Raw genomic sequence first — 25,199 nt, 5'->3', positions numbered from 1 at the left:
TTGATAGAGAGTAAGTACAAGGAAGATGAATTTTTCTTTTTTCTTTTTCTACATTGATGTGTTGTAAATGCTAATGAGGTTTCAGAATTGAAAGAAGGTATTTGATAACAGGAAATCATGCATCTTTCCAGACTTCATTTATCTCTAACAAAAAATTACAGTGGGAAAATAAATGATGTGGTTCTTATTTTTCTTCGACAGCCACTGCTAGGAGACAGTAAAATGGAATGACCAAAATGATCAGTGATTCTTTCAGTCAAAGGGCACAAGAATTTCAGCTTCCCAGGAAGACCACGGACTTAAATTTCCATCATTAGGAGACTAAATGTTGTACTACATTGCCTCATTTGGCCTTCTGAGCTGAGATTTTTCTGTTGGTTCAGACATTATTTGGGAAAACCAGCCATACCCACACATCCCACACAGGTCGGGTAAAAAAACCATGACTTTGTATTTATATGTTTCAGTCTTGATTCTGGAAATAATATGACACCCAAACAGAAAGTATCCAGATATTGAACTTTATAATAAACAGCTCAGTTGTCAGAATTTTCTCTAAAAGGGACTCCAGGCATGAACATCATGTTTCCTTATAAAAAGAGCTATGCAGGGCTGTTTTTCTTTTTCCTTCATGGTAACATTTTGGACAAACACATTGCTGAAGACATGAAACTTTGAGACTTAGGTTGCTTCTGAGCACTCCCTTTCCCTTCAAAAACTCTGGACTGTTGAGTCACAGCTCCAGTCCGTCTGCTGTACATGTAAAAATTCTTTGGTAGGGAATTTTTTAGAAAGATTGCCCCTCTGTAAGAATTTTCTTCCAGCTGTCCATTAAATAATGTTATATTTCCCGAGCTTCTTTCTTTTGTTTTTGCAATTTCTATGGAATAAACTTTGCATTTTTAAAGGATGCTACTTAAAGCATTATTTTGTTCTCTTTCCAGACGATCATTCTTTTTCTTGGAGTTGCCGATGTGGTGGAAAATACATTATTTCCAAAGAGGAAGCTGAACAAGCTAACCTGATTTCTTGTGATACATGTTCACTAATTATAGAACTCCTTCATTAGAGCTAAAATTGTTTACCATTTGGAATTCTTTAATTGTATATTCTGAAACGATGAGAGGCTATTTGAGCGTGGTTCATTCAAGGAAATGGATTCTTTTGTTGTCAGACCTATTATTTGCAAAGACAATATAATATTGTCAAGAAAAGGGCAACTTAGATAAATAAAAAATTAACTTACTAATTTGTATGTATTTATAATTTATATATACAGGTTGTCACAGACAGGACTTGAATTATATTTTATGAATTCCTATCTGAGAACTTTATTATTTTGTTTACTCCTTTGTGTCAAATAAGAATTTTCTTTCCCCTAGTATGTCTCCTCTTTTCAGTATTGTATTCTTTTGTAATTACTAAGTTTCTAACCTAAGAACTGCTAAAACTATGTAGGCCTGTTGTATACCTATCTCAAAGTCTACGGTCATTACACCCAAACTAGAATCTGAGTAACATATGAGATTTCTCCAATAATGAAAGCTAGATGTAGATATCTATGAAGGTATTTCAAGGTCAATAAAGAAGGCAAAATGTTAGCCGGTGCCGCGGCTCACTAGGCTAATCCTCCGCCTTGCGGCGCCAGCACACCGGGTTCTAGTCCTGGTCGGGGCACCGATCCTGTCCCGGTTGCCCCTCTTCCAGGCCAGCTCTCTGCTGTGGCCCGGGAGTGCAGTGGAGGATGGCCCAAGTGCTTGGGCCCTGCACCCCATGGGAGACCAGGAGAAGCACCTGGCTCCTGCCATCGGATCAGCGCGGTACGCCGGCCGCAGCGCGCTACCGCGGCGGCCATTGGTGGGTGAACCAACGGCAAAAGGAAGACCTTTCTCTCTGTCTCTCTCTCTCACTGTCCACTCTGCCTGTCAAAAAAAAAAAAAAAAAAAAAAAAAAGGCGGCAAAATGTCAACTGTAGAACTGAAAAATAGCTATGGGGGCAGAAGACTGACTCCAATCATGACCCTTTATTTCCAAAGCCTGTGAACACTGCCATTTTGAATTTTAAAAGTAATTTAGGAAAAGAAAGCTATAAAAGCAAATCTGAAACAGGTATATTACTTTCCTCTTAGAATTTCAGAGTATTAAGAAATATTTATAAATAAATAACCAGTGCATTGGTAGTATAATGAAACATACTTTTATATTATTATTGAAAATAGCAGATGTAAAGGTCATACCCCTTACAGATTTCTTTTTCTATGTATTTAATATTCTGTGGATAGTGTAAGTCAGAACTCATTTAAAGAATTTATGGGGCCAGCGCCGTGGCTTAACAGGCTAATCCTCCACCTTGCGGTGCCAGCACACCAGGTTCTAGTCCCGGTTGGGGCGCTGGATTCTATCCCGGTTGCCCCTCTTCCAGGCCAGCTTTCTGCTATGGCCCAGGAAGGCAGTGGAGGATGGCCCAAGTCCTTGGGCCCTTCACCCACAAGGGAGACACCAGGAGAAGCACCTGGCTCCTGGCTTCGGATCAGCGTGGTGCACCGGCCACAGCGGCCATTGGAGGGTGAACCAACGGCAAAAGGAAGACCTTTCTCTCTGTCTCTCTCTCTCACTGTCCACTCTGCCTGTCAAAAAAAAAACAAAAAAACAAAAAAACAAAACTTTATGGGATCACTGAAACATTCATACTCCAGATGAGTGGGCCAGGCATGTCACATGACAGATGATTGTAAGAGTCACTACTCTGCTAAAAGAGTAGCTGAAGTATGAAACATGTCCAAGCAGAGCAGAGCCGATTACTTGCATCGTAGCTGTAAAACTGACGGTTCCAAGGTGAGGTATTCATCCAGGTTTTCCCTTCAGAATATTTTTATATCTCTCAACATTTAGATAACTTTAGATTACATTTTTATCCATATGTTTTGAACTGATATTGTTTGCAGAGTGTATGTTGCTTGTTGTTTACATCTGACAATTCAAAATAAATAAAACTGAATAGTAAATGGTTTATTGGTAAGTATATGGTTTCAATGGCAATAACAAATTCACTTGAAGAGGGTACAATATAAAGTCAAAGAATAAATGCTTTCTAATCATCAGAAAATCTGTGGCCATTAGGGCTGTCACGTAGAAATCCAAAATCACTCAGAGGCCAAATCTGTAAAATCAAAATGTGATTGAAGACAATTAATGAAAGTTATGTTATACAATAATCATATTCCCTTTTTCTATTCATCCCTTTTCTCTATGCCACTTATTCATCAGTCAAGAATAAAATTTTCTGCATCAGAGTAAGTCTTTAGGAAATAAACTTATATATTATATATTTAAACTCTGTGGGGCCAGTGTTTTAGCACAGGGGTTAAGCTGCTGCCTGTTGTGCTGATATCTGTATGAGCACAGCTTTAAGTCCCAGCTGCTCCACTTCTGATCCAGATCCTGCTAATGTGCCTGGGAAAGCAGTGGAAGATGGCCCAGGTGATCGGGCCCTTGCACCCACATGGGAGACCCGGATGAAGCTTCTGGCTCCTGGTTTCAGCCTGGCCTAGCCCTGGCTGTTGCAGACATTTGGGGAATGAACCAGTGGGGGGGGGGGCAGGAGAGGGGGAGGGACAAGGAATGATCAATCAGTCTGTCTATTCTTCTCTGTAACACTTTCAAATAAATCTTAAAAAAAAAAAAAAAAAAAACACCTCTTAGGCCGGCGCCTTGGCTTAACAGGCTAATCCTCCACCTTGCGGCGCCGGCACACCGGGTTCTAGTCCCGGTCGGGGCGCCGGATTCTATCCTGGTTGCCCCTCTTCCAGGCCAGCTCTCTGCTATGGCCCGGGAATGCAGTGGAGGATGGCCCAAGACCTTGGGCCCTGCACCCGCATGGGAGACCAGAAGCACCTGGCTCCTGGCTTCAGATCAGCACAATGCGCCAGCCGCAGCGGCCATTGGAGGGTGAACCAACGGCAAAAAGGAAGACCTTTCTCTCTGTCTCTCTCACTATCCACTCTGCCTGTCAAAAAAAAAAAAAAAAAAAAAAAAAAAAAAAAAAAAAAAAAAAAACCTCTAATCGTGAACATTTAAACATTATAGAAGAAAATAAATGCGTGTGGTATGTGCTGGCATTTGGGGAATAAACCAGTGGGTGAAAGATCTCCCTCTCTATCTCCCTCTCTTTCCATCACTCTGCCTTTCAAATAAATAAAACTTAAAAAATAAGAAGAAGAACCCTATAGCCTATGGTCACTATAACGAAGGTAAGTCCATTACCCACTGTACTTAATGGGGGTATGCTCCATTATGGGTAGTTCGAACCTAAACTGCTCATCCACAAATGCCTATTAAAATGTGTCCAGGATATAAATTGAATGTAGCTATAAAATTTATACAAAACAGAATTAGATTTTTTAGAAATTAAAATTGAAGGTTTTGTAGACTAATGATAAAGCCTGAACCTTATCATTGTAACAAAAAATTATTCTCAATTACCTCTCTTTATTCTAGTACAGGGAAAGGGGGCTGTAATGTTTTGCCTATAGCTATTAAGAAGAGGCCCACATGTTCATAAGATGTCGTCATTCTAACAGGGAAGCCCACTAGTAGCTGAAGATTTCAAAAATCATTTGGAGAGAAACAATACAATGAACAGTAAGCTTACATTTGTAAGCAGAAAACTGTACCTTAAATAAGATTCGTCCTCTTATTAGTCCATATGGAATAGGTCCATAGTACCTGGAATCTGTAGATCTCTGTAGATTATCACCTTCTAACCAAACATGACCTGTTGGCACCTAGAATTAATGAAAATAAGCAGCCATTTAGAGATGATAAAACCTAGTTTGGGTCATTTAAAAATGTCATTTGAAGGTAGGATGAAGTGTCCTAAAGGTCTCTTATAAAAATATATACAAATCTTGAGATTTAAATTTATTTCTTACATAATAAAATAACTTCTGAATACCAAAGATTTCAACTTTTTAAATGATAATATGTTTTTTTGTCAAATGGTTCCCAAACATTACTTTTGTTATACAAACCCCAAAGAGAAGCTCTAAGAGATCAAAACAGTATGACAGGGTCATTAATTTAATAGACTTCAAAAGAGGTCATGAGGATGCTGACTGAAAATGTGCCCTCCTGTCTCAGTCACAGCATAAGCAGGGCAGCCACTCACTCAGCAACATCCTGGGGCCAATACCAAGGCCAGACCTATTAGAATGCTCATGATGAACCAAATGGTAATTGACTGTGACATCAATTACAAATAATCTCATCATTTTATTGGAGTGGGCTTGTCAGAATTCTAATTAAGATCTCTGTTCTGCCTTTGTACAGGCCATATCTTCAATGCATTATACTCTGATAATGACCATCAAGAAGCAGAAGGACCTATTATAAAATCATCAGTTGTAAAATTAATGATAGTGTCCTCCGCCTAGATGAGAAGACCCTATCTCCTATATGTATTAACTGCTAAATAAATTTAAAATTTTACTCAGTGACAATCATAACCATATTTAGAACAGAACACAGTAAAAGCATGCTTTCTTCAACATGAAATATTTGCACACTAATATCTGTTCAGTTAGAAACTTAAAAGATTACTCTCTGGTAACATTTTTTGAAATAGCTTAAAAGTATTATATGTCATTATTCAATAAGGCTGAGTTATTGTTCTGATAAAAAATGGTCTATTATGGAGAAGTTTAATGAAACCATTTTTTAATGCCAAAAGTTATTTTTTTTTTACCAAAACAGGCCTCCCTGCCCTGAGGATGGTCCTTTTTTTTTTTTTTCTTTTTTTTAAAGATTTTATTTATCTATTTGAGAAGTAGAGTTACAGACAGAGAGAAAGGTCTTCTATCCACTGGGTCACTCCCCAAATGGCTGCAACAGCCGCAGCTGAGCCAATCCAAAGCCAGGAGCCAGGAGCTTCTTCCAGGTCTCTCATGCAGGTGCAGGGGCCCAAGCCCTTGGACCATATTCTACTGCTTTCCCAGGCCATAGGATAGAGCTGGATTGGAATAGTAGCAGCTGGGATTGGAACCGGTGCCCATATGGGACACTGGCGCTGCAAGCAGAGGCTTAGCCCACTCTTCTACAGTGCCAGCCCCCATAATATTTTTAGACTTATTTATTTCTTTATTTGAACATCAGAACTACAGAGAGACAGAGGGAAAGGTCTTCCATACACTGGTTCACTCTCCAGATGTCCTCAATGGCCAGGGCTGAGCAAGGCCAAAACTGCGAGCCAGGAGCTCCATCTGGGCCTCCCACAAGTATGCAGGCGCCCAAACACTTGGGTCATTTTCCACTGTTTTTACCAGGCCATTTAGCATGGAGCTGGATCAGAAGTGGAGCAACCAGGACACAAACCGGTGCCCATATAGGATGTCAGCATTCCAAGCAGTGGCTTATCCCACTGCACCATAACGCTAGTCCCCAGTTATTTTAAAAAAAAAAATTAAGTTCAAAAAAGCATATAAAACATTAATTTGACTTTATATAGGAGACTATAAGATTGTGGAATGTCATATATGTAGAAATATTTGTCAGAAACCTTCAGGTTAATTCTTTGCCCTTCAATACACTTAAATGTTACAAATCTCTTTGTAGAAAAAGGATGTAAATTCACTGAAAGGTTGTATCAGCATAAGACCACTCATTTTTATTAGTGGAACTAGTTGTAGATCCTAGGGCCAACAGCAAGACTAGTTCCTGCCTATATAATAAATAGACTTATGTGTAATGAAGCATTAGACTGCTGAAGTAGGAAAATGAGAACAAAAGAGTGAATTTGGAAAAGCCCTAAGTAATTAATATATTCCAAAGTATTCATTTGGGAAAAACTACAAGTCTTTCATGTTTAAATTTCCATAGTTTGTGCTTAAAATACACTTATTACTGAATTCTAAGAAAAGCAAGTTATGCGTAAGTAAAATGAAGTTAGAGACACCAATGAAAAGCAAAAACTAAAACATTCCACAAACAAATAAGGCAACATACTAACCATCTAGGTAGCTCTTTGCCCATCTCCTTGATCACAAACCAGGGCCCATGGTTTATACATTCAATCGCTCCATGAAGTTTTCCCTAAACTTGTCTGCCCACACCAGATTCTCCAAGTCCGCTTTGCTTGGGACCCTGGAGTATAACATCTCGTTATCTGCCTGGCTTTTGTGTCAGTCTTTACCATTTCTTTCCTCATCTTTTCTTTTTTCCTCTAGAGCCTTCACTAATTTAGAATTAGTGTTTCAGAGTTCTGAACCCATCCCCTGTCATGTCTGGATCTGTTTAACTGATTCACTTCTGATTATATGGGTTATGTTTTCCATTTCCTCACCCATCTTAGCCATTTGTGATTAAGACAGACATTTATCTGCTGAGTGAATTTGATGGCCTTCTATAGAGAATACTAAATGGTGAGGAACTTGGGTTTTGGCAGAGGCAGTTAACTACAGATCACCTTATTCCTTCTGAGTCTTGCTTTTAAGCTTGTTAGGTTAGTCTCTGTCTTCCATTTTACTTTAAGGACTATTTGAGCTCCACTGCTAAGGCATGCTCCTTTCCCAGTCTGCACTGACTGCTCTGGACATTCACCAAGATCTGTCCATGCTGACTAGATATAAATATGTCTCTCCAATCTAGGAAGATGATGAGCTCTGGAAATTGTCTGTCTGATACCTCTCCAGTAATCATTCTCTCTTCAGTCCCACTGACTGTCATGACAAATAAGAACAATTTAATATTCAGCCCAAAAGCCAAGTGAATTCCTATGTAAATGTTGAAAAAGATCTTTCCTTCCTGGTAGTCTGATCCATATGTTCCTACCATGTAAACATCCCTTTTCCCAATATCTGCCTCTTCAACTCTTGAAGACCACCCATGTTTTGTTTGAACTTTCTCTTACCCCACTGTAGTTGAAAACTGCCTTAAGAAAGCAGTTGGGGAAAGTATAAGTTTACTTTATTTTCTTTTTTCAGGAATGAGTCTTGTCTGGTGTATGAGAAAAGCTGTTTCATGTATATTAATGGCAGGAGGGCAAGTCCATCACCAGTGACTCCATCATTGCCAGAAGCAGACATTCAGATGACCTAATTTTAAAGGTTTTTGTTTTTAAAATCATACTTCATGGGGTGAGTGTTGCGGCACAGTGGATTAAGCTGCCACTTGGGATGCCCACAACCCTTTTCAGAGTGCCTGGTTCAAATCCCAGCTGTTCCACTTCCCATCCAGCTTACTGATAAGGTACATCCCATCCCGAGAGGTAGCAGATGATGATGCAGGTACTTAAGTCCTCCCACCCACCCTGGAGACCCAGATGGAGTTCTGGGCTCCAGGCTTTGGCCTGGCCCCGCCCAATGAATCAGCAAATGAAAGATTCCTTTCTCTCCCTATATGCAACTTTGCTTTTCAAATAGATAAACATTTAAATGCTTACTTCATAATGATGTAGGCAGACAGTAGCTGCACATACACCCAACTCATTCCCACAGATGGCTGGAAATATCCAGTCTGTCTGTAGGCTTAGCACAGCCACTCCTCATCATGTACCTGAGCTCTATGCGTACTAGATACCACGACACTTCTGGATGCCCAAAGAGGCATGAGTGAGCAGTACCCAAGCTCCATCCAAACTCTGACTCCTTTGAATATTCAGTTAAGTCCTGCCCCCAAGCACCACCGCCTACCCTATAAAAGGAAGACCCCCAACTTTAAAAGAGGCAGCAGCCCTTCCTTTGAGAAGGAAGGTTGCCTGTGCTCATGTCTGAGTATGTGCTATCGGTTTCAACTCCTACCCACCTTATATATATCTCCTCCTTGAGTATATTCTGAGGTGGAGCCAAGAACTTGGATCAAGCCTTGCTTTTGTTGAATTCCTCACAACAATAACAATATGAAAAGAATCATCTTGGGGAGCACTAAAATTTGGTATGTGAAGTGTGCTTTGGCATCTCCTCTTGCATCCCCAGCAATGTATCTCCTTTGTGTTTTTGTTTTACTATTTCCCTATCAGACTCTCTAGAAAACATTCACCATACTCCACATGCCATGAGGTACTATACAAGGAAATTCATTATGGTATTGTCTGCATCTCAAAACTGGCAGCATTATAAATGTTTCTCAGTAGGTAAAGACTAAATTTAAAGCTGATTTATATAATAGTGGATAGTTGGTTTAAAAAAAGTAATAGATTTTGATGACATAATCAATAGAAAAGTAAGTTGCAGGGCAAGGTATATAGATTAAAAAAAGTATAAATTCCAAAGTTTACATTTTTATGATGTTCCTATTATTTACATTAATTATATAAATATATACATACATATAGGCATATACATATGTCTTAACTCATTCAGTGATACTGGTTTTTTTTTCTTTTTTTTAAGATTGATTTATTTGAGAGGAAGAGTCACAGACTGAGGGAGAGACAGAAAGAGCAGTCTTCCATCCACTGGTTCACTCCCCATATGGCTGCAAGGGCCAGAGCTGAGCCAATCTGAAACCAGGAGCCAGGAGCTTCTTCTGGGTCTCCCATGTGGGTACAGGGGCCCAAGCACTAGGGCTATCTTCCCCTGTTTTCCCAGGCACATAAGCAGGGAGCTGGATTAGAAGTGGAACAGCCGGGATTAGAACCTGTGCCCATATGGGATGCCTGCGCCATGAGTGGAGGCTTAACCTACTATGCTACAGTGCTGGCCTCAGACAGTTGTACTTTTTAAAAAGGGAACATTGTCCATGATGATGCAGGTTAATTAGAGCTTTGTTGAATTTTTTAATTTTTGCTTTGTCTATTGTCATGTGAAAAGAGAATGACCTAGCTTCAAATCCATATAGTAGGCCCTTCCTCATAGTACAACTAAATGACATCAGTACTGTCACCAAATCTCTCCATTACTGAAGTATTAATCTAACCAAGAACTCATTTATTTAAGCAATCATGAAATATAACACACTTTTGGTTTCGGTCTGAAATGCAAAACCTGACTTTCTTAGTATGGAAAGAGGCAAAGAACAGAATAAAAATGTTCTAACACAAAACATGGTTATTGTCTGTTAATCTGTTGGTTATCACTGAGTTGAAAATTCAAACCAGATTAAAAAATTTATAGCTGTAGTGTACAAGATACAAAGGTAGATTAAAAAAATTTTAAGCTATGATGCTTTACAACTGAAGCTGAAAAGCACTCCAATAAACACATTTATAATAAATGTTTTAGAACTGGCCAAAAATGGAAATCCTAATTCCAAGTCTTTATTTATTACTTCTCATTCAAAACTTTTAATACTTAGATTGTTTTTCTTTTATACAAGTCTGTCGTGCCATCCTGAATGAATGCATGAAACTGTTTTCAATGAAAGCCAATATAAATTGTCCTTACTTTTGCTCAAATATGAATTTTGGTCCTTCAGACATAACTCACTTTACAGCTAAATTTTAAAGCATTAAAAGAATCCTTAAATCATTCTTGTTTTTTTCTTACTACTTACTAGTTTACTTCCTGAGCCATGATAAAACCTAATCTCAGGGCTGGACAAAAGAATCAAGCCTCCAGTTCTCAGCTATATTTACTGAGGTCTAATTAAGTGCCTCCTTTTTAGTACAAGCAACAAATGTAATTGCCTCATGGCCTGCGGGTGTCCATTTAACAAAAGAGGCTTTTTGTGAGGCAACCACAGGTGTTACCTTTCTTGATTCAAGTGAAATCTGATGAATGAGTCCTCAATATCAAATAACACGTTTACTAAACTGTAATCAAACTCATTTGTTTGATTAAGCAAAGAACATCTACTTAAGAAAAAGTTCTGACTAAAAACTAAGATATTTGTGTTTGACCTTTCAAAAGTTTCAACAAATAAAATTCTAAGAACAGACTGATTTTTAACTAACAGCCTATTTGCCATATACTTTATAGTTTAAAATTAGCAAGGGTGAAGTGTGCATTTGCACACTGGCCCTACCTATTGCTCTTACTTCTTTATGTGTTCTTCTAAATGACTGCAAAAGAAAAAAGAAAGGATACTTATTAAAGAAACCAAATCATAAAGGCAAAGAGGAAAGTTTTTGGAATACCTTTTTTATAAGATTAGATTTTCCTTTTCCTCTATGAAAAAAGGCATACCCTTTTAATGAAAGCAGATAAAGCCTTTTTCTTTTGTTTTTCATAAAAGCAAATGGAAGTGATACTTCAGTGGCAGTTAAGTCTCAGAAGTATTTCATTTTGCACACATGATTATATCTCTCCATCAATGACATACAATCAGATTTCTACACCACCATGTAACTAATGCATATTGCTTAATCATGACTTGAGACTCTATGTATAACTACGAGACAATATTTGGAAAATAAATTCATTTATTAATTTATTTAAAAAGACTATATAAAAGCAAGTGTTTGTTCAAATCATGTAACAAAATTAGAAACATCATGAGTAAATAATTGTTTACCTTCATGCAATAGCAGCAAAAGCCATAAACAAACATATGCAAAAAAAAAGAATTATAAAAAAATTAGAACTTTTAAAAAACACAAAACTGAGAAAACATTAATAATCTTTAATTTTTAAAAAAGTAATGAAAGTGTCTCAAGTACCAGTTATTAGTATCTCTGACAGCAAACGCAGGGAACAGTTTCACTAATACACTATTTTTGTTGACATTCTCTCTGTCCACATTCTGCCCACCTGAGATAATTAAGACAGTGGAATATCTGGTAGCCTGAAGTGCTTGCAAATGAAATGCGTGACAAAGGATTATAAGAAACAGGCCCAGAACAACACACTGATTATTTCAATAGGTACTATTTCTACGCAGCCCTGCTTCTTTTTCTTCTCATTTAAAGTTAGATGTACAATTTGGGACATGCTCAATCTGACTTGCCCCAAATGGTAGAGTTAGAAACGTGCCAGGGGATTCCAATTCCATCCCATCAAGGTGGCATGTACCAATGCCATCTCACTAGTCCAAGTGATCAATTTCAGTTCACAGTTGATCACACTGATAGGTCTAAGAGTCAAAGGGATCACACAAACAAGACTAGTGTCTGATAATACTAACTGATAGAATAAAAAAGGGAGAGAATGATCCAACATGGGAAGTGGGATACACAGCCGACTCATAGAATGGCAGATGTCCTAAACAACACTCTGGCCTCAGAATCAGTGCTTAAGGCATTCGGATCTGGCTCAAGAGCCCATGAGAGTATTTCAGGCATGGAAAACCAAGACACTCTGGCAAAAAAAAAAAAAAAAAAAGAGGACCTAAATGAAAGGTCTCTGCGAGTGCGATCCCAGTAGAAAGAACGGGCCATCAAAGAAGGAGGTACCTTTCTCTGAAGGGAGGAGAGAACTTCCACTTTGACTATGCCCTTGTCTAAATAAGACTGAAGTCGGTGAACTCAAAAGGTTTCCATAGCCTTGGCAACTCATGACTAGAGCCTAGGGAGATTACTGACGCCATAAACAAGAGTGCCAAATTGTTAAGTCAACAACAGGAGTCACTGTGTACTTACATCTTATGTGGGATCTGTCCTTAATGTGTTGTCTAATGTGAAGTGATGCTATAACTAGTACTAAAACAGTATTTTTACACTTTGTGTTTCTGTGTGGGTGCAAACTGATGAAATCTTTACTTAGTATATACTGAATCGATCTGTATATAAAGATAATTGAAAATGAATCTTGATGTGAATGGAATGAGAGAGGGAGCGGGAGATGGGAGGGGTGCGGGTGGGAGGGAAGTTATGGGGGTGAAAAGCCATTGTAATCCATAAACTGTACTTTGGAAATTTATATTTACTAAATAAAAGTTTAAAAAAAAATTCTGCCTTACTACTATGTTATCCATATCTGTCTTGGGGACTGTTACTGTCCTTCTCTACTTAAAAATGATTCAAGGGTAGGCACTTGTCCCAACATTTAAGACACCACTTGGAATGCCCATTTCTCAAATAGGAGTACCTAGTTCCAGTCCTGCCAATTCCAGTTCCAATCCAGCTTTCTATTAATGTGCACCCTGGGAGGCAGCAGATGTTAAATTAAGTACTTGGGTCCCTGCCACACAAGTGGAAACCCAGCCTGACCCAGCCTTGGCTTTAGCTGGCATTGAGGGAGTCAATCAGTGGATGGAAGATGTCTCTCTTTTTCCCTCTCTTGTGTTTCTATCTTTCAAATAAAGTGGAAAAAAAAAAATGAAACTGATGCCTGCCACCTTAGGATACAGCCAATCATTGCAAAAGAGGAATCTATAAAGAAGTTTCAGTAGGCAACACAGGGATGTGACTGGAAGATAGGCTTTTTATTAACAGCTTCTCTTTCATTACTGAGTAGCTCCCTGCTTAGTCTAAGACTTGACTTCCTCATTCTTACAGATATTGCAGGCTAAGCTCCATCTTCTCCATAAGTATTCAATACTTTCATCCAATCTGAGTGAGTAATCTCTGAAATGTTAAGGATAGTGGTTTAAGATACAGTTCACAGAGTCATAGTCCTGAGGTCCCAATGCAGCTATGCAAACCTCCAGTTAAGCACTTGTACATGCTATTTAAACCTCATCTATTCAACTAGGACAAATAAATTACCTTACAGAAATACTGTGAGAACCAAATGCAGTAACACATGCTCCTGGCATCCTGTAAACACTCTAAGAGAACTTCCTAGCAGTTGCCCCAGCTGCGGTAGTGAATGAGACCTACTGGGCTTTCTTTGTTCCTGCTTTCCTAAGCAGTCTGCCTACCCAGTTCTCTGCAAAGTGAACTGCACTTTGCAAATTTACCTAGTCTTAGTTCTTTTGTTTTTACACTGTATTCAATTACACAGGTATGGTTATAACTGAGTCTTTGAATTGAATCCAATATGTACAATAATTGTGAATAAGTACCATATGAATTACTCTGGTTCAATTAAATTCAGATAAAATCATCCCAAATTAATAGTAAAGACTAACATTTTAGTCCTTTAACAGGCATCTTCATCAAGCAATATTTATTAAATATTGAATATTTAGGTCTTTCTTTATGAAGCATCTACTTCATTTACCAACTATTCAGAAAGTGAAGGAAGGACTTTGAAGGTGCAGCATAGGGTTTTCCATCCAGGTCATCCAACATTAAGATCCCAGTCTTATCAGACAGTGAATCATCTTACCCTCTGACTTCCTTTTTGTTCTATTTGTAAACACAATGTTACCTGCCTTGTTTGGGGATTAGTATTTAAAAGACGTATTTTATATTCTCATTCTAAAATTATCTCTGGCTTCCACTTTAATACACTTTTGTTGGGGCCGATGTTGTGGCACAGTGGGTTAAGCTGCCACTGTAGACATCAGCACCTCCTATTGGAGCTCCAATTGTCTGCTCTGCTTCCTATCCACTTTTCTACTCATGTACCTGGGAAAGCAGCAGATTATGGCCCAAGTACTTGGGCCCCTGCCACCTACATTGGGAGACCCAGATATAGTTGCAGGCTCTGGGTTTGGCTTTAACCAGCCCTGGCCATTGCAGCCATTTGGGGAATGAACCAGTGGATGGAAGATTCTCTCTCTCTCTCTCTCTCTCTCTCTCTCTATTTGGGGAATGAACCAGTGGATGGAAGATTCATTCTCTCTCTCTCTCTCTCTCTCTCTCTCTCTGTCACCTTGCCTCTCAAATAAATAAATAAATATTTTTTAAAAAATATACTCGTTATCATAATCTAAGATAAGAATAACTTAATGCAACATACAGTATTTCAGAGTGTAACAGAATATGGTTAAGTACTAAAATAATGAGTTTTCTTGTGCACTCAGAAAAATAGTTCTAAACAGTTCTAATAGTAAAGCAAATACACACTGCATAATACATTTCCAACAAAAGTCTTATTCCTGACACTTAAAGAAGACGTCTGTTTTTATTCATCAAAAAACAATTCTAACATTGCAAACCCTGCACATTATTTAGAATGAAATCTAGCTTTGTGAATATAAAATTGTATATTGTGCAGGTGGATGACAGATGGAATTTTTTGTGATGATGCATGATTCAAAGGGTAGCTTCAAAAAAGTAGATTGATGTGCAGGGCTGAAAGCATGAAAACACTGTTTTGACTAAGAGATCATGAAAACATACTATGTGGCCTTAAAAAAGGGAACAGCAAGGCATCCAGACATCATTTTGGTAAAGCACAGTATTTTTGCCACTGTATTTTGCTATAATAATTTAATTGCCACTGTGTTAATTTAAAATATAATCTTAGGCTTATTATTAGACTTCACTTGCCCAAAATTGAAAAGGTCTTCTATTTCCCAAATTTGCATGTTCCCCATATCCTTATTTTATTATTTCACCTACCCTTATTGCTAAAGCTGAAACTTGAGTTTCATTTTAAAGATAGCGGTTCCAGCGTTAGATCTTGTTTATAAGATCTTGTTTATAAATTTCCTTAATTTTTCTAAAATTTTGATACTTGTTTCCATTCTCAGTGGTAATCTCAATTGTGTCTAAATTAAGCCTATTAACTGGTCTCTGTCTCCAGTCTCTCCTGCTCCAACCCATCCTGTTAGTCCACACTAATATGAGACTTATCTTTGAAGGATTAAGTCTAGCCATGTTATTCCCTGCTTGAGACACAGAAAGAACTGTAAGAGCCCTGCTTACCCCTTTTATTTTTATCTCCTTTCATGCATATTCCCTACATAGGAACTTATTTTTGACAGTTCCCCTAACACACAATGCCACACTGTTACTTTCACCTTCATAATATGCTGCCAGTCTTGGCCAGCTCCTACTTACCCTTTAAAACTGCAGCTCAGTCCCCAGGCAGATAATCCTATCTGCCCACTCTGGATAACATCCTTGGGTCTGTTCATAGCACTCTGTACATAATTCTGTTATGCCATATTGTTATTCACTGATCCTGCAGCTTGAATGAGAATTTCTAAAGCTGCGCTATCCGATACAGTAGTAACTAGTCACTCATGTGGCTATTAAAGTTTAGAAATTATATTAAAAATTAAGAATTCCAGTTTCTCAGGCACTCTAGCCACATTTCATGTATTCAGTTAGCTACATGTGCCTAGCTATCACCCTACTGGACAGCACATATATAGAATATTTTCATTATTTCAGAAATTTCTGTTGCACATTACTGAAGGCAAGAACTTATATACCTTCATGTAGTGCTGGCCCCCAAGTAAGTGTTCAGTAAATGTTTATGGAATTAACTGATAGCATGCATAAGTAAAAATGACAACTTCAGAAGTTAACAACTGGCAAATTTGCCTACAGTCTCCTTTCCCATCCTACCTTTCTGCACAGTGTCCCCTACCCCGCAAGTCCAGTGGTTGGGCTGTTCCTGAAGCAGTCTCTTAAAGAAGATGTCTGAATGCTGAGATTGGTATGAGGTCTGAAGTCCTTAGTCTATGTCCCTAGACATAATTTGACTTTCTTTATATAGGGAGAGGGGGTCAAATTTCAAGTCTCCTCAGATGACAGGTTTCTCTAATACTTCCTGCCTTAGAGATTCATACACAGTATGAACAGGAAGAAGGTAGATTAGACTCTTGAATTATACCTTGAGACTTTTACTTAGTACTCTCTTAGATACTGTTTCATTTCCTTTCTCTATTGGCCTTGTGTGTATGTTCAGTGAGAATTCAGGCACTAACTGTGTCATGCTAAATGATTTATATATTTTTATATATTTTCTTAAAATGAGAATTCTAACCCAGGAGGAAAACATTCTCACATGTCTAGTTTAGCAATACAATGACTTGTTAGGCCAATATTTTCATATTAATTTAGTATCTTCCACTGTTTTATGACATGTATACCTACTTTTATATTTCTTATTCCTCTTTCCTATTCCTGTTTAAGTCAGAGAATAGTTTGGTATAATAAATATATTTTTATGTGCTAAGATTATGCAGGTCACAGAAACCAAGCTTAACCTGTCAAATTTTAGTTAAACAAAGTGGTTACATAGGAATTTCATTTAGTTGCCTTTTCCAAAAGACATCTTAACATATTCCCCTAAACAACGGCAGCTTTTCCAGCAGAGCTGGTAAAATGATTATATCAGATTAAGAAACCACATATGCTTGGAATATATTCTCTTCATTAGCAACAGAGTTTGGAGGCTGGTTCAGATGCTTACATTGAGCAGCAGTGTTACAATTTCAACCTTTGTTAATTTTTCCAATTAGGTGTAGGCAAATTCAAAGTACAGATAGAGAGCTTGAAGATGAAAACAAATATTTACTGAATTACATTCTGCCTCACAAGATGTACACCAATGATACTGATTTTCGAATTTTGAGTGGTCTGAATATTTTATGCTGAAAAACGTTAACTAATTGTAGGACCACCTCCTAAACTCAGTAGAAATGATAAACTTTATATATATATATATACATATATATCTATATAATGAAAATAGTAGTACAAAATAAAATTCTATCACTACATATTATTGTTAAATTAAGCTCAGATTCTGAAAACGTTCAGAGAACACATAAGAAAATCCTTGAGTTTGGGGTCCTCCCAGGTGATTGTTTCATGTTAACATCTGAACAAAAACACCTCAAACTTGTAAACAATAAGTCAAATTTATCTTCAGAATTGTGTTAGCTATAGGATGAAAAAGTCACGTCATCTCCGCAGCGAACTTCACTTTAGCAAAAGAGTAAACAAATTTCCTCCACATCAGCTGCAATCAAGGCATTAGCACTATGCTGTGACTGATTATCCTGGGAACCGTTGCTGAGAAATGAGTGTGTAGCACAGGTTTTTATCACCATAGTCTGCAAAAAGCGAGTCCCTTGTTTAGATATCCTAGTTGTAATAAGTGACATTATTAGGTAGTTCTTCTATTTAAATGACATACGGATCTAGTGTATCAGCAGCTTATAATAAACAAGCCCTTTCAATCTGATGACTCCTCTCCCTACACAGAAGTACTTTTTCTGTTTATAATACAAGTGGTAATAGAAGACCAGATGGTTGTGACATTTAGCTAAGGTAAATGACATTTAAACAAACAGAAAAACAGCATTAGGATATTCAGGGATTTGAACTATATCCTAAATACAAAGTACACATTAAAGGACTGTTAGTGTTAACAATATAATGTGACCATTTTCTAATGCTGTCTAATTAGTGAGATTTTTTTTCAGATTGCCAACCAGTTTTACTTAAATATTTTATAATATATTGTAAGCCAACCTTATTATTGCCATATTGTTGCACTTCTAAGGTTCTTTTAAAAACACTATACCACCATTGTATACTGAATGCATTAAATTAGTTCTCTCTAAAATGAAAAATTGACCCTATTTCTTACATTCCTGCCAATAATGATAATGTTGTTATTAATATACCCTGTAATTCACAAAGAAAAATAAAAATATAAAAAATTCCACATTTCTTATTCATCTAACATCACCCTTTTATAGTAATAGACCTCATTTAGTAAAAACATTTCTCTTTCTGTGTCTAACACTGACATCTATAGTTTCAAGGACAACCAAAAATATTTAAACAGACTGATATTTTGGTACATTTAAAGTTAAAAAATAATTTTTCTAATAAGTAGACATTTCCATCAACAATGTAAAAACTGCTGTGCTCTAACCACAGTAATATAATAAATTCCCATAATTAAATCCTATTAATAAGTCAATTTTCAATACAAGGATGTGCTTTGGTTCAGAAACTAAAACTCAGTAAAGTTTTAATTATTTGGAAAATTTTAAAAAATTATTCTTCATTTTATAATGAACAACCAGTGGAAAGCAGAAGTTTATACTTAAGGGAAAAGTTTACAAACCACAGATAACTTAACCATCATTAATCTGTCAACCAATAAAAGGGTCAAAAGAACAAAGTACCGGAATACTATTTAAAGAAGTCCAGAAGACACATATATTTCTACTGAAATGTAGAGAACTCTCATTACCAAACAAACTAATTAGCAGGTACTGAATGTTTTAATGGCAATCTAACCTTCATCATTACAAAACTACCATGGCATTTCTGAGGCACCAAACCTTCCCTCGAAATGAGACCAGGGCAAAGTCCAGAGTATCTCAAATCAACCACTCCTTTAGGAGAATTATTTTAGACAAAATTCAGTACTTTAAAGTAATAAGTCAATTCAAAGTCAGGAAGATTTTTATTCTACACTGAAAAATATCATGCAGCCCAAATAGGAGTCCCTTAGAGAAAGAAACAAGCAGCACCCTGCTCTCCTAGTACACAGTGGTCAGATAGCCTTTCCATTACAAGTAGCTTAGCTTTCAAGTCTACGAAGACTAGAGTGACCACAGATGTGGCAAATTCACTGCTAGCATTCAGAATGGTGAACTACAAGAAAAGTCACCTTTCTGAAAATTTGTAATATCATGTCCTTACTCAGAAGCAAGTTGGCAATAGAAAGTAGAATAAACTAAAGTAGAATTAGAATAGAAACTATAAAAAAAGTCATACCTTTCATATATATATTGTTCTACCCTTTGAGTACTTTTAAAATACCTATTGGATGCCCAGTCAATGTACATTCTGGGAGTCCTTGCCATCAAAAACCTTTTATTGGGGCCGGCATTGTGGCATAATAGGTAAAGGCCACCTGCAAAGCGAGCATCCCATATGGGCACCAGTGCAAGTCCTGGCTGCTCCATTTCCAATCCAGCACTTCACTAATGTGGCTGGGAAAGCAGCAGAAGATGGTCCAAATCCTTGGGCCCCTTCCATGCACATGGAAGACCCAGAAGAAGCTCCTGTCTCTTGGCTTTGGACCTGCCCAGCTCCAGCCATTGCAGCCACTTGGGGAGTGAACCAGCAGATGAAACATCCTCTCTGTCTCTCTGTCTCTGTCTCTCTTTGTCTCTCCTTCCCTCTCTATGTAACTCTGCCTTTCAAATAAATAAGTAAATATTTTTTTAAAAGGAAACTTATTGTAGAGCAGGGTTCAGCAAATGTTCCCAGTAAAGGACCAGAGAGTCAATTAGTCTAGACTTTGCAGGTCATATAATTTCTGTCACAACTATTAAACTCTGCCATTCTAGCGAAATCAGACACAAACAAAATGCAAGTGAATGAACATGCTGGTCTTTAAATAAAACTTTAAATATAAAAACAAAAAAAAAAAGAAAGAAAAAGAAAAAGGAGGCAGCAGAAGAAGGAAGCAGACCTTGTAAGATTTGTAGACCACTTTAAGGTCTAGACTTTCATTACAAATGAGACGGAGAGTAATTGGGCCTTTGAGCATGAGGAATATACTTGCTCTTTAATAGCATCATCACAGAGGATCACTTCAGTTACTGTGTGGGGAGTATCAGCGGAAAGGATAGGGAAGCAAAAAACTGGGAAGAGTATGCACAAAGAGAATTTCAGTAATTATTGCCACAAAATAAGAAAGATGAGTTCGCATTGAGTCAGGATGATTATCAGGGACCACCACATGGCCTGAATTCTGTTAGAGGCCTGAATTTTTTTTTTTTTTTTTTTTTTTTTTTTGACAGGCAGAGTGGACAGTGAGAGAGAGAGACAGAGAGAAAGGTCTTCCTTTTGCCATTGGTTCACCCTCCAATGGCCGCCGCGGCCGGCACACTGCGGCCGGCGCACCGCGCTGATCCAAAGGCAGGAGCCAGGTGCTTCTCCTGGTCTCCCATGAGGTGCAGGGCACAAGCACTTGGGCCGTCCTCCACTGCCTTCCCGGGCCACAGCAGAGAGCTGGCCTGGAAGAGGGGCAACCGGGACAGAATCCGGCGCCCCGACCGGGACTAGAACCCGGTGTGCTGGCGCCACTAGGCGGAGGATTAGCCTGCTGAGCCGCGGTGTCAGCCAAAGGCCTGAATTTTTGAGACCACCACATAGCCTGAATTCTGCTGAAGGCATGGTTGGCCAGATTGCAAAGGTGATCAGTGGAGTTATGTCAATGGCAAAGGTCATTTGACATGATGCTGAGGCAGCTAAGGAAATGCTGAGGGACCAGTAAATAGCAAGTGGCCTTTTTGCCCCAGTTAATAATGAGCCCCCCTCAGGACCCCTCCACATTGTGCTTGTCCTCTTCTCCCAGCTTCCAAGCAAACAAGTCCTTCCTGTAAACACCCAAACTCCCCATTGTTCCCTGTTTCACTACGTTTAAACTCCTTCCTTGTGAAATCCTGTTTTCACGAAACTGCACATTTTTTATGATTAATCGATCACATCACTATTGCTAATAAATACTTGGAGTAACCAGAGTAACCAGACATCTGGGCCTCTGCTTCTATCTCCTTTGGCAGTGGGCAGAGTGTCTGCTGGTTTCTCCATATTAAGATCTTTCATCTGAGTCTGCTTCCTTAACTACCTCTTTCGGGTTAACCTGACACCCTGCAGTGCTGGATGCAACAGATGATATCAGTGACAGTGGCAAGACACGGTCTGATTCTGATACAGTTAAAAATTATAAGCATCATGATTTGCTAATTGATTCCATGTAGGGTGAAAATGGAAGAGAGTCAAAGAAATCTCTGAGGTTTATGGCCTGAACCAGCAGAAGAATGGAACTAAGAAGTTTGTAGAAGAAGCCAGTCTGAGAAAGAGAATGGGGGTATTAGTTTTGGACACATGCATATTAAGTTTGAGATGACTGTTATCCACTAAAGCAAAGATATTAAATACATATTAGATATATGATTCTGGAGTTCAGGGGAGAAGATGCACTTACTATAAATTTGGGATAAATTAGATGGTACTTAAAACTATGAGACAGGATGTCATCCAATTCGTAAGTACATATAAACAAGAGCTGCTTAAAATACCAATCCTTAGGGGCTGGCATTTTGATGCAGCAGGTTAAACCACTGGTTGTGACAGCAGCATCCCATATTGGAGTGCTGGCTAAAGTCCCAGCTGCTCTACTTCCAATGCTGCTTCCTGCTAATGCACTGGGAAGCAGCAGGCCCAAATGCTTGGATCCCTGCTAATCACATGGGAGACCTGGATGGAGTTCCTTGCTCCTGGCTTTGGCCTGGCCCAGCCTTGGCTGTTTTGGCCATTTGGGGCATGAACCAGTGGATGGCAGATCTCTTTCTGCTTCTTCATCTCTGTCACTCTGCCTTTCAGACAGACAGACAGAGAGATAGGTAAATATTAAAAAAAAAAAAAAAAAAAGAGAGAGAGAGTAAAACACAAACCCTGAGTGGCTCAAATATTTGGATAATGAGGAGTAAAAACAACAAAGGAGATTCAGAAAAAATAGAAAGGAAGAAATCCTAGTGTTCACAAAACTAAGTGAAATTGGGTTTCAGTAAGATAAGGACAAAGAGTTGACCACAGGAGAGACAACAGATAAGTTCCTGGGGATTTTGACAAGAACTGCTTCAGTAAGGTGGTAGGGACCAAAGCCTAGGTGAAAATAGTTCAAGAAAATATGGAGCTCAGAGTGGAGGTAACAAGTATACTTAATTCTTTCCTATAGGGCAATGCATGTCAAGGGAGTCTGTTTAGATGGCAGATTTTACAGCATGTTTGCTGATAGAAATTTACGGTATTTAAAAATGCCTAACTATAGCATAGTTACACTGAGAACTAAAATTATACCCTTGGACTATCACACAGTAGTATCATTACAAATATTAAAAAGTGTTTTTCTTCTTCTCTTCATTAGCTTTCCAACAAAACTTTAGTAAACTAATTCCTAGCTCTATAATCCCTAAAAAAATGGAGATCAAATTAAAGACTTTTATTTTGCATCTTGCCTTACTGTGCAAACCAACAGGAGAATGCTAATTTACTTTATTTCTCACTTGCTAAATGCTTCTACTTCCAATTGAATTATTTTTTGTTAAATAGTAGCTTCCAGCAACAAAGTGAAGAATTCCTGCAGTATATGCACAAAGAGTCTAAGATGTTTACGCTGATTACTGTATGTTTAAGAGTCACAACTTAAGCTAATAACCAATATTCAGCTCATAACTAAGGGAAGAATTATTAGCTTCAGTAACACCAAAATAAGCAAAACTCAATACATTAGCACCTTGACAGAACTACTTAGTTTCCAAATACCTACTGGAAAAAAATAAATCTGGTGTATAAGTGTTGTTCGCCATAAGGACTTTTCGAATTCTGGAATGAATAAAATGATTCCACATCATTTAACCAATGATCTGTTTATATACTCTTTCTTGCCAACTTAAAAACAATGCTATTTCTTTCATATGCTAAACTCTATAGACTGTGTACCAACTACAGTTTTGATATGTTGCTTTCCAATGCACCCTACATATAAGAATAATAAATTATTTTTTTGGGTCTGCAATTCAAATCACATTTAATACTTATCATCTTAACTATGTGAGTCAATCATGATCTGAATAATAAAGGAAGGCCTTCATCATATAAGCAATAATAACTTTCCTAAGGGGATAAATAGGTAAGAAGAAGAAACCCATTTCATAACAAATAGCACCAGTGTGCTTCTGAGATAGCTGAAAAAGGGAACCCTCTAGAGGGGTAGAACCTGCAAATGCTATGGGTATCTTTTCAGGGTACTCCAAACTTGGATGGATTTTTGTTATAAATCACCTTGATTAATGGAACACTTTTGTTAAAGTGATTTTCTGTAATAGCTACACAGTTCTTATGGCTTGAACAATCTAGGTTAGGAATACTGGCAAGAGGGAAGCCCTCAAAAACACTTCGCCTTTCAGAGAAATACTGCCCCTGAACAGACAAATACGTTGTAAGGAACTGCAACTTGATGAGATAGGACTAGAAATAATCAGTTATGTATCTCTGAATCTCAATTCTTCTTAGTCTGAAATTGAGAAATTTATTTAACACCCCTGTTGTTTGGTTTTTCTACCAAGTACCACTATTACCTGCCTCACTGGGTTGCTAATGTGATGATTAAATAAGTTTACCTTTGTAAAGAGTTTCAACAGTACAGAATAAGTACATATTAAATGTTGAGAAGCATTATTACCATTAGGTTTTGTACATTTTTAAACAGGCGAAACCAAAAGGAATGGAATACACCTTGAACAAAATGGGAATGTCCTCTAATTTTTCCACTCATCAAGCATTTCAAAATTAAACAAATATTGTCCTTGAATAGAATATTTTAACTATCTATATGCCACAGTCCTCTGGTTATCCTGATTATTTAGCTGAGACTTTGAACCCCACTGTCTTGATATTCTTCCTCTAATAACTCATAACAAGAAAATAACAACAATGATGTTTCAATCCATCTGTAGACAGAGGATGCTATCATTCGTTCTATTGTTCTGACAAAAGTGTTTCTATTCTCCAGTATATATGTGCTGCAAAAACAACTTGAAAGCAGGCTGTGGCACAGCAGTTACATCACCACTTGGGACATCTACATCCCATACCAAAGTGCCTAGTTCTAGTCCTGACTACTCCAGTTCCAATCCAGCTTCTTGCCACTGTGTACCATGGGAGAAAGCAGATGATGGCTCAAGTGCTTAGGTCCTTTGTAACCCACATGGGGACCCAGACTGAATTGCTGGCTCCTGACTTCAGCTTAGCCCAGCCCTAGCTATTGTAGGCATTTGGGTAATGAACCAGCAAATGGAAGACATCTGTCTCTCTACCTTTAAAATAAAAACGAAAATAAATGATTTTTAAAGTGACAAAAATATTTCATAAAATTATAGGTTATATGACAAGGAAACCATACGGAAAATGTGACATATCTAAAGAATAAAAAGATATAGTGTCCATGATGAAGGCCATGATAAAAAAGTAAGCTACCTGACATCATACTATTACCATTTACATTATCATCATCAGCTAACATTAATAACCGGTTCGAGTCCCGGCTGCCCCACTTCTGTTTCAGCTCTCTAATAATAGCCTGGGAAAAGCAGTGAAAGATGACCCAAGTATTTTGGCCCTGGAAGACCTAGAAGAAGCTTCTGGCTCCTGGCTTCAGTCTGGCCCAGCCCTAGTCATTGCAACCATCTGGGAAGTGAACCAACAGATGGAAGTTCTCTCTGTCTCTCCCTCTTTCTCTGACTTTCAAATAAATAAATAAATCTTTTTTTAAAAAAAGCTTTTAAAAATAATGTGTATTTACCATTGTAATAATAAACATTACAACACTGCACTGCTGAATCATATTCCATTATCAATAATAAGTAAATAACAGATAAGTAAATAACTCTTCAGCTATTTGTTTACAGTAAGGGTAAATATGGATGTAAGCTGGTTAACACTG

The 25,199-nt window shown here is 37.9% G+C and overlaps 2 protein-coding genes across 9 annotated transcripts in view; one reads left to right on the top strand and one right to left on the bottom strand.

Moving 5' to 3' along the window:
- DNAJC24 (DnaJ heat shock protein family (Hsp40) member C24) overlaps nt 1–2,905 on the top strand; it is a 68,502-nt gene extending 65,597 nt beyond the window's left edge. For both annotated transcript variants that reach the window (XM_062196368.1, XM_062196369.1), the window contains exon 5: nt 945–2,905. In XM_062196368.1, coding sequence (XP_062052352.1) covers nt 945–1,069 — 125 coding nt within the window. In that variant the 3' untranslated portion in view covers nt 1,070–2,905. The remainder of the gene's footprint in view (nt 1–944) is intronic.
- A 78-nt stretch (nt 2,906–2,983) lies between these two features.
- The window catches only part of IMMP1L (inner mitochondrial membrane peptidase subunit 1), an 80,311-nt gene continuing 58,095 nt past the window's right edge, over nt 2,984–25,199 (bottom strand). For all 7 annotated transcript variants that reach the window (XM_062196362.1, XM_062196366.1, XM_062196363.1 and 4 more), the window contains 2 exons: nt 4,674–4,784; nt 2,984–3,160 (listed from right to left, as the gene is read on the bottom strand). In XM_062196362.1, coding sequence (XP_062052346.1) covers nt 3,092–3,160; nt 4,674–4,784 — 180 coding nt within the window. In that variant the 3' untranslated portion in view covers nt 2,984–3,091. The remainder of the gene's footprint in view (nt 3,161–4,673; nt 4,785–25,199) is intronic.

Source organism: Lepus europaeus, chromosome 7 (assembly GCF_033115175.1).
Source record: "Lepus europaeus isolate LE1 chromosome 7, mLepTim1.pri, whole genome shotgun sequence".
In the NCBI taxonomy this organism is placed as follows: domain Eukaryota; kingdom Metazoa; phylum Chordata; class Mammalia; order Lagomorpha; family Leporidae; genus Lepus; species Lepus europaeus.
Note: the sequence above shows the minus strand (reverse complement) of the source record. Positions and strands in the feature narration are given on the sequence as shown.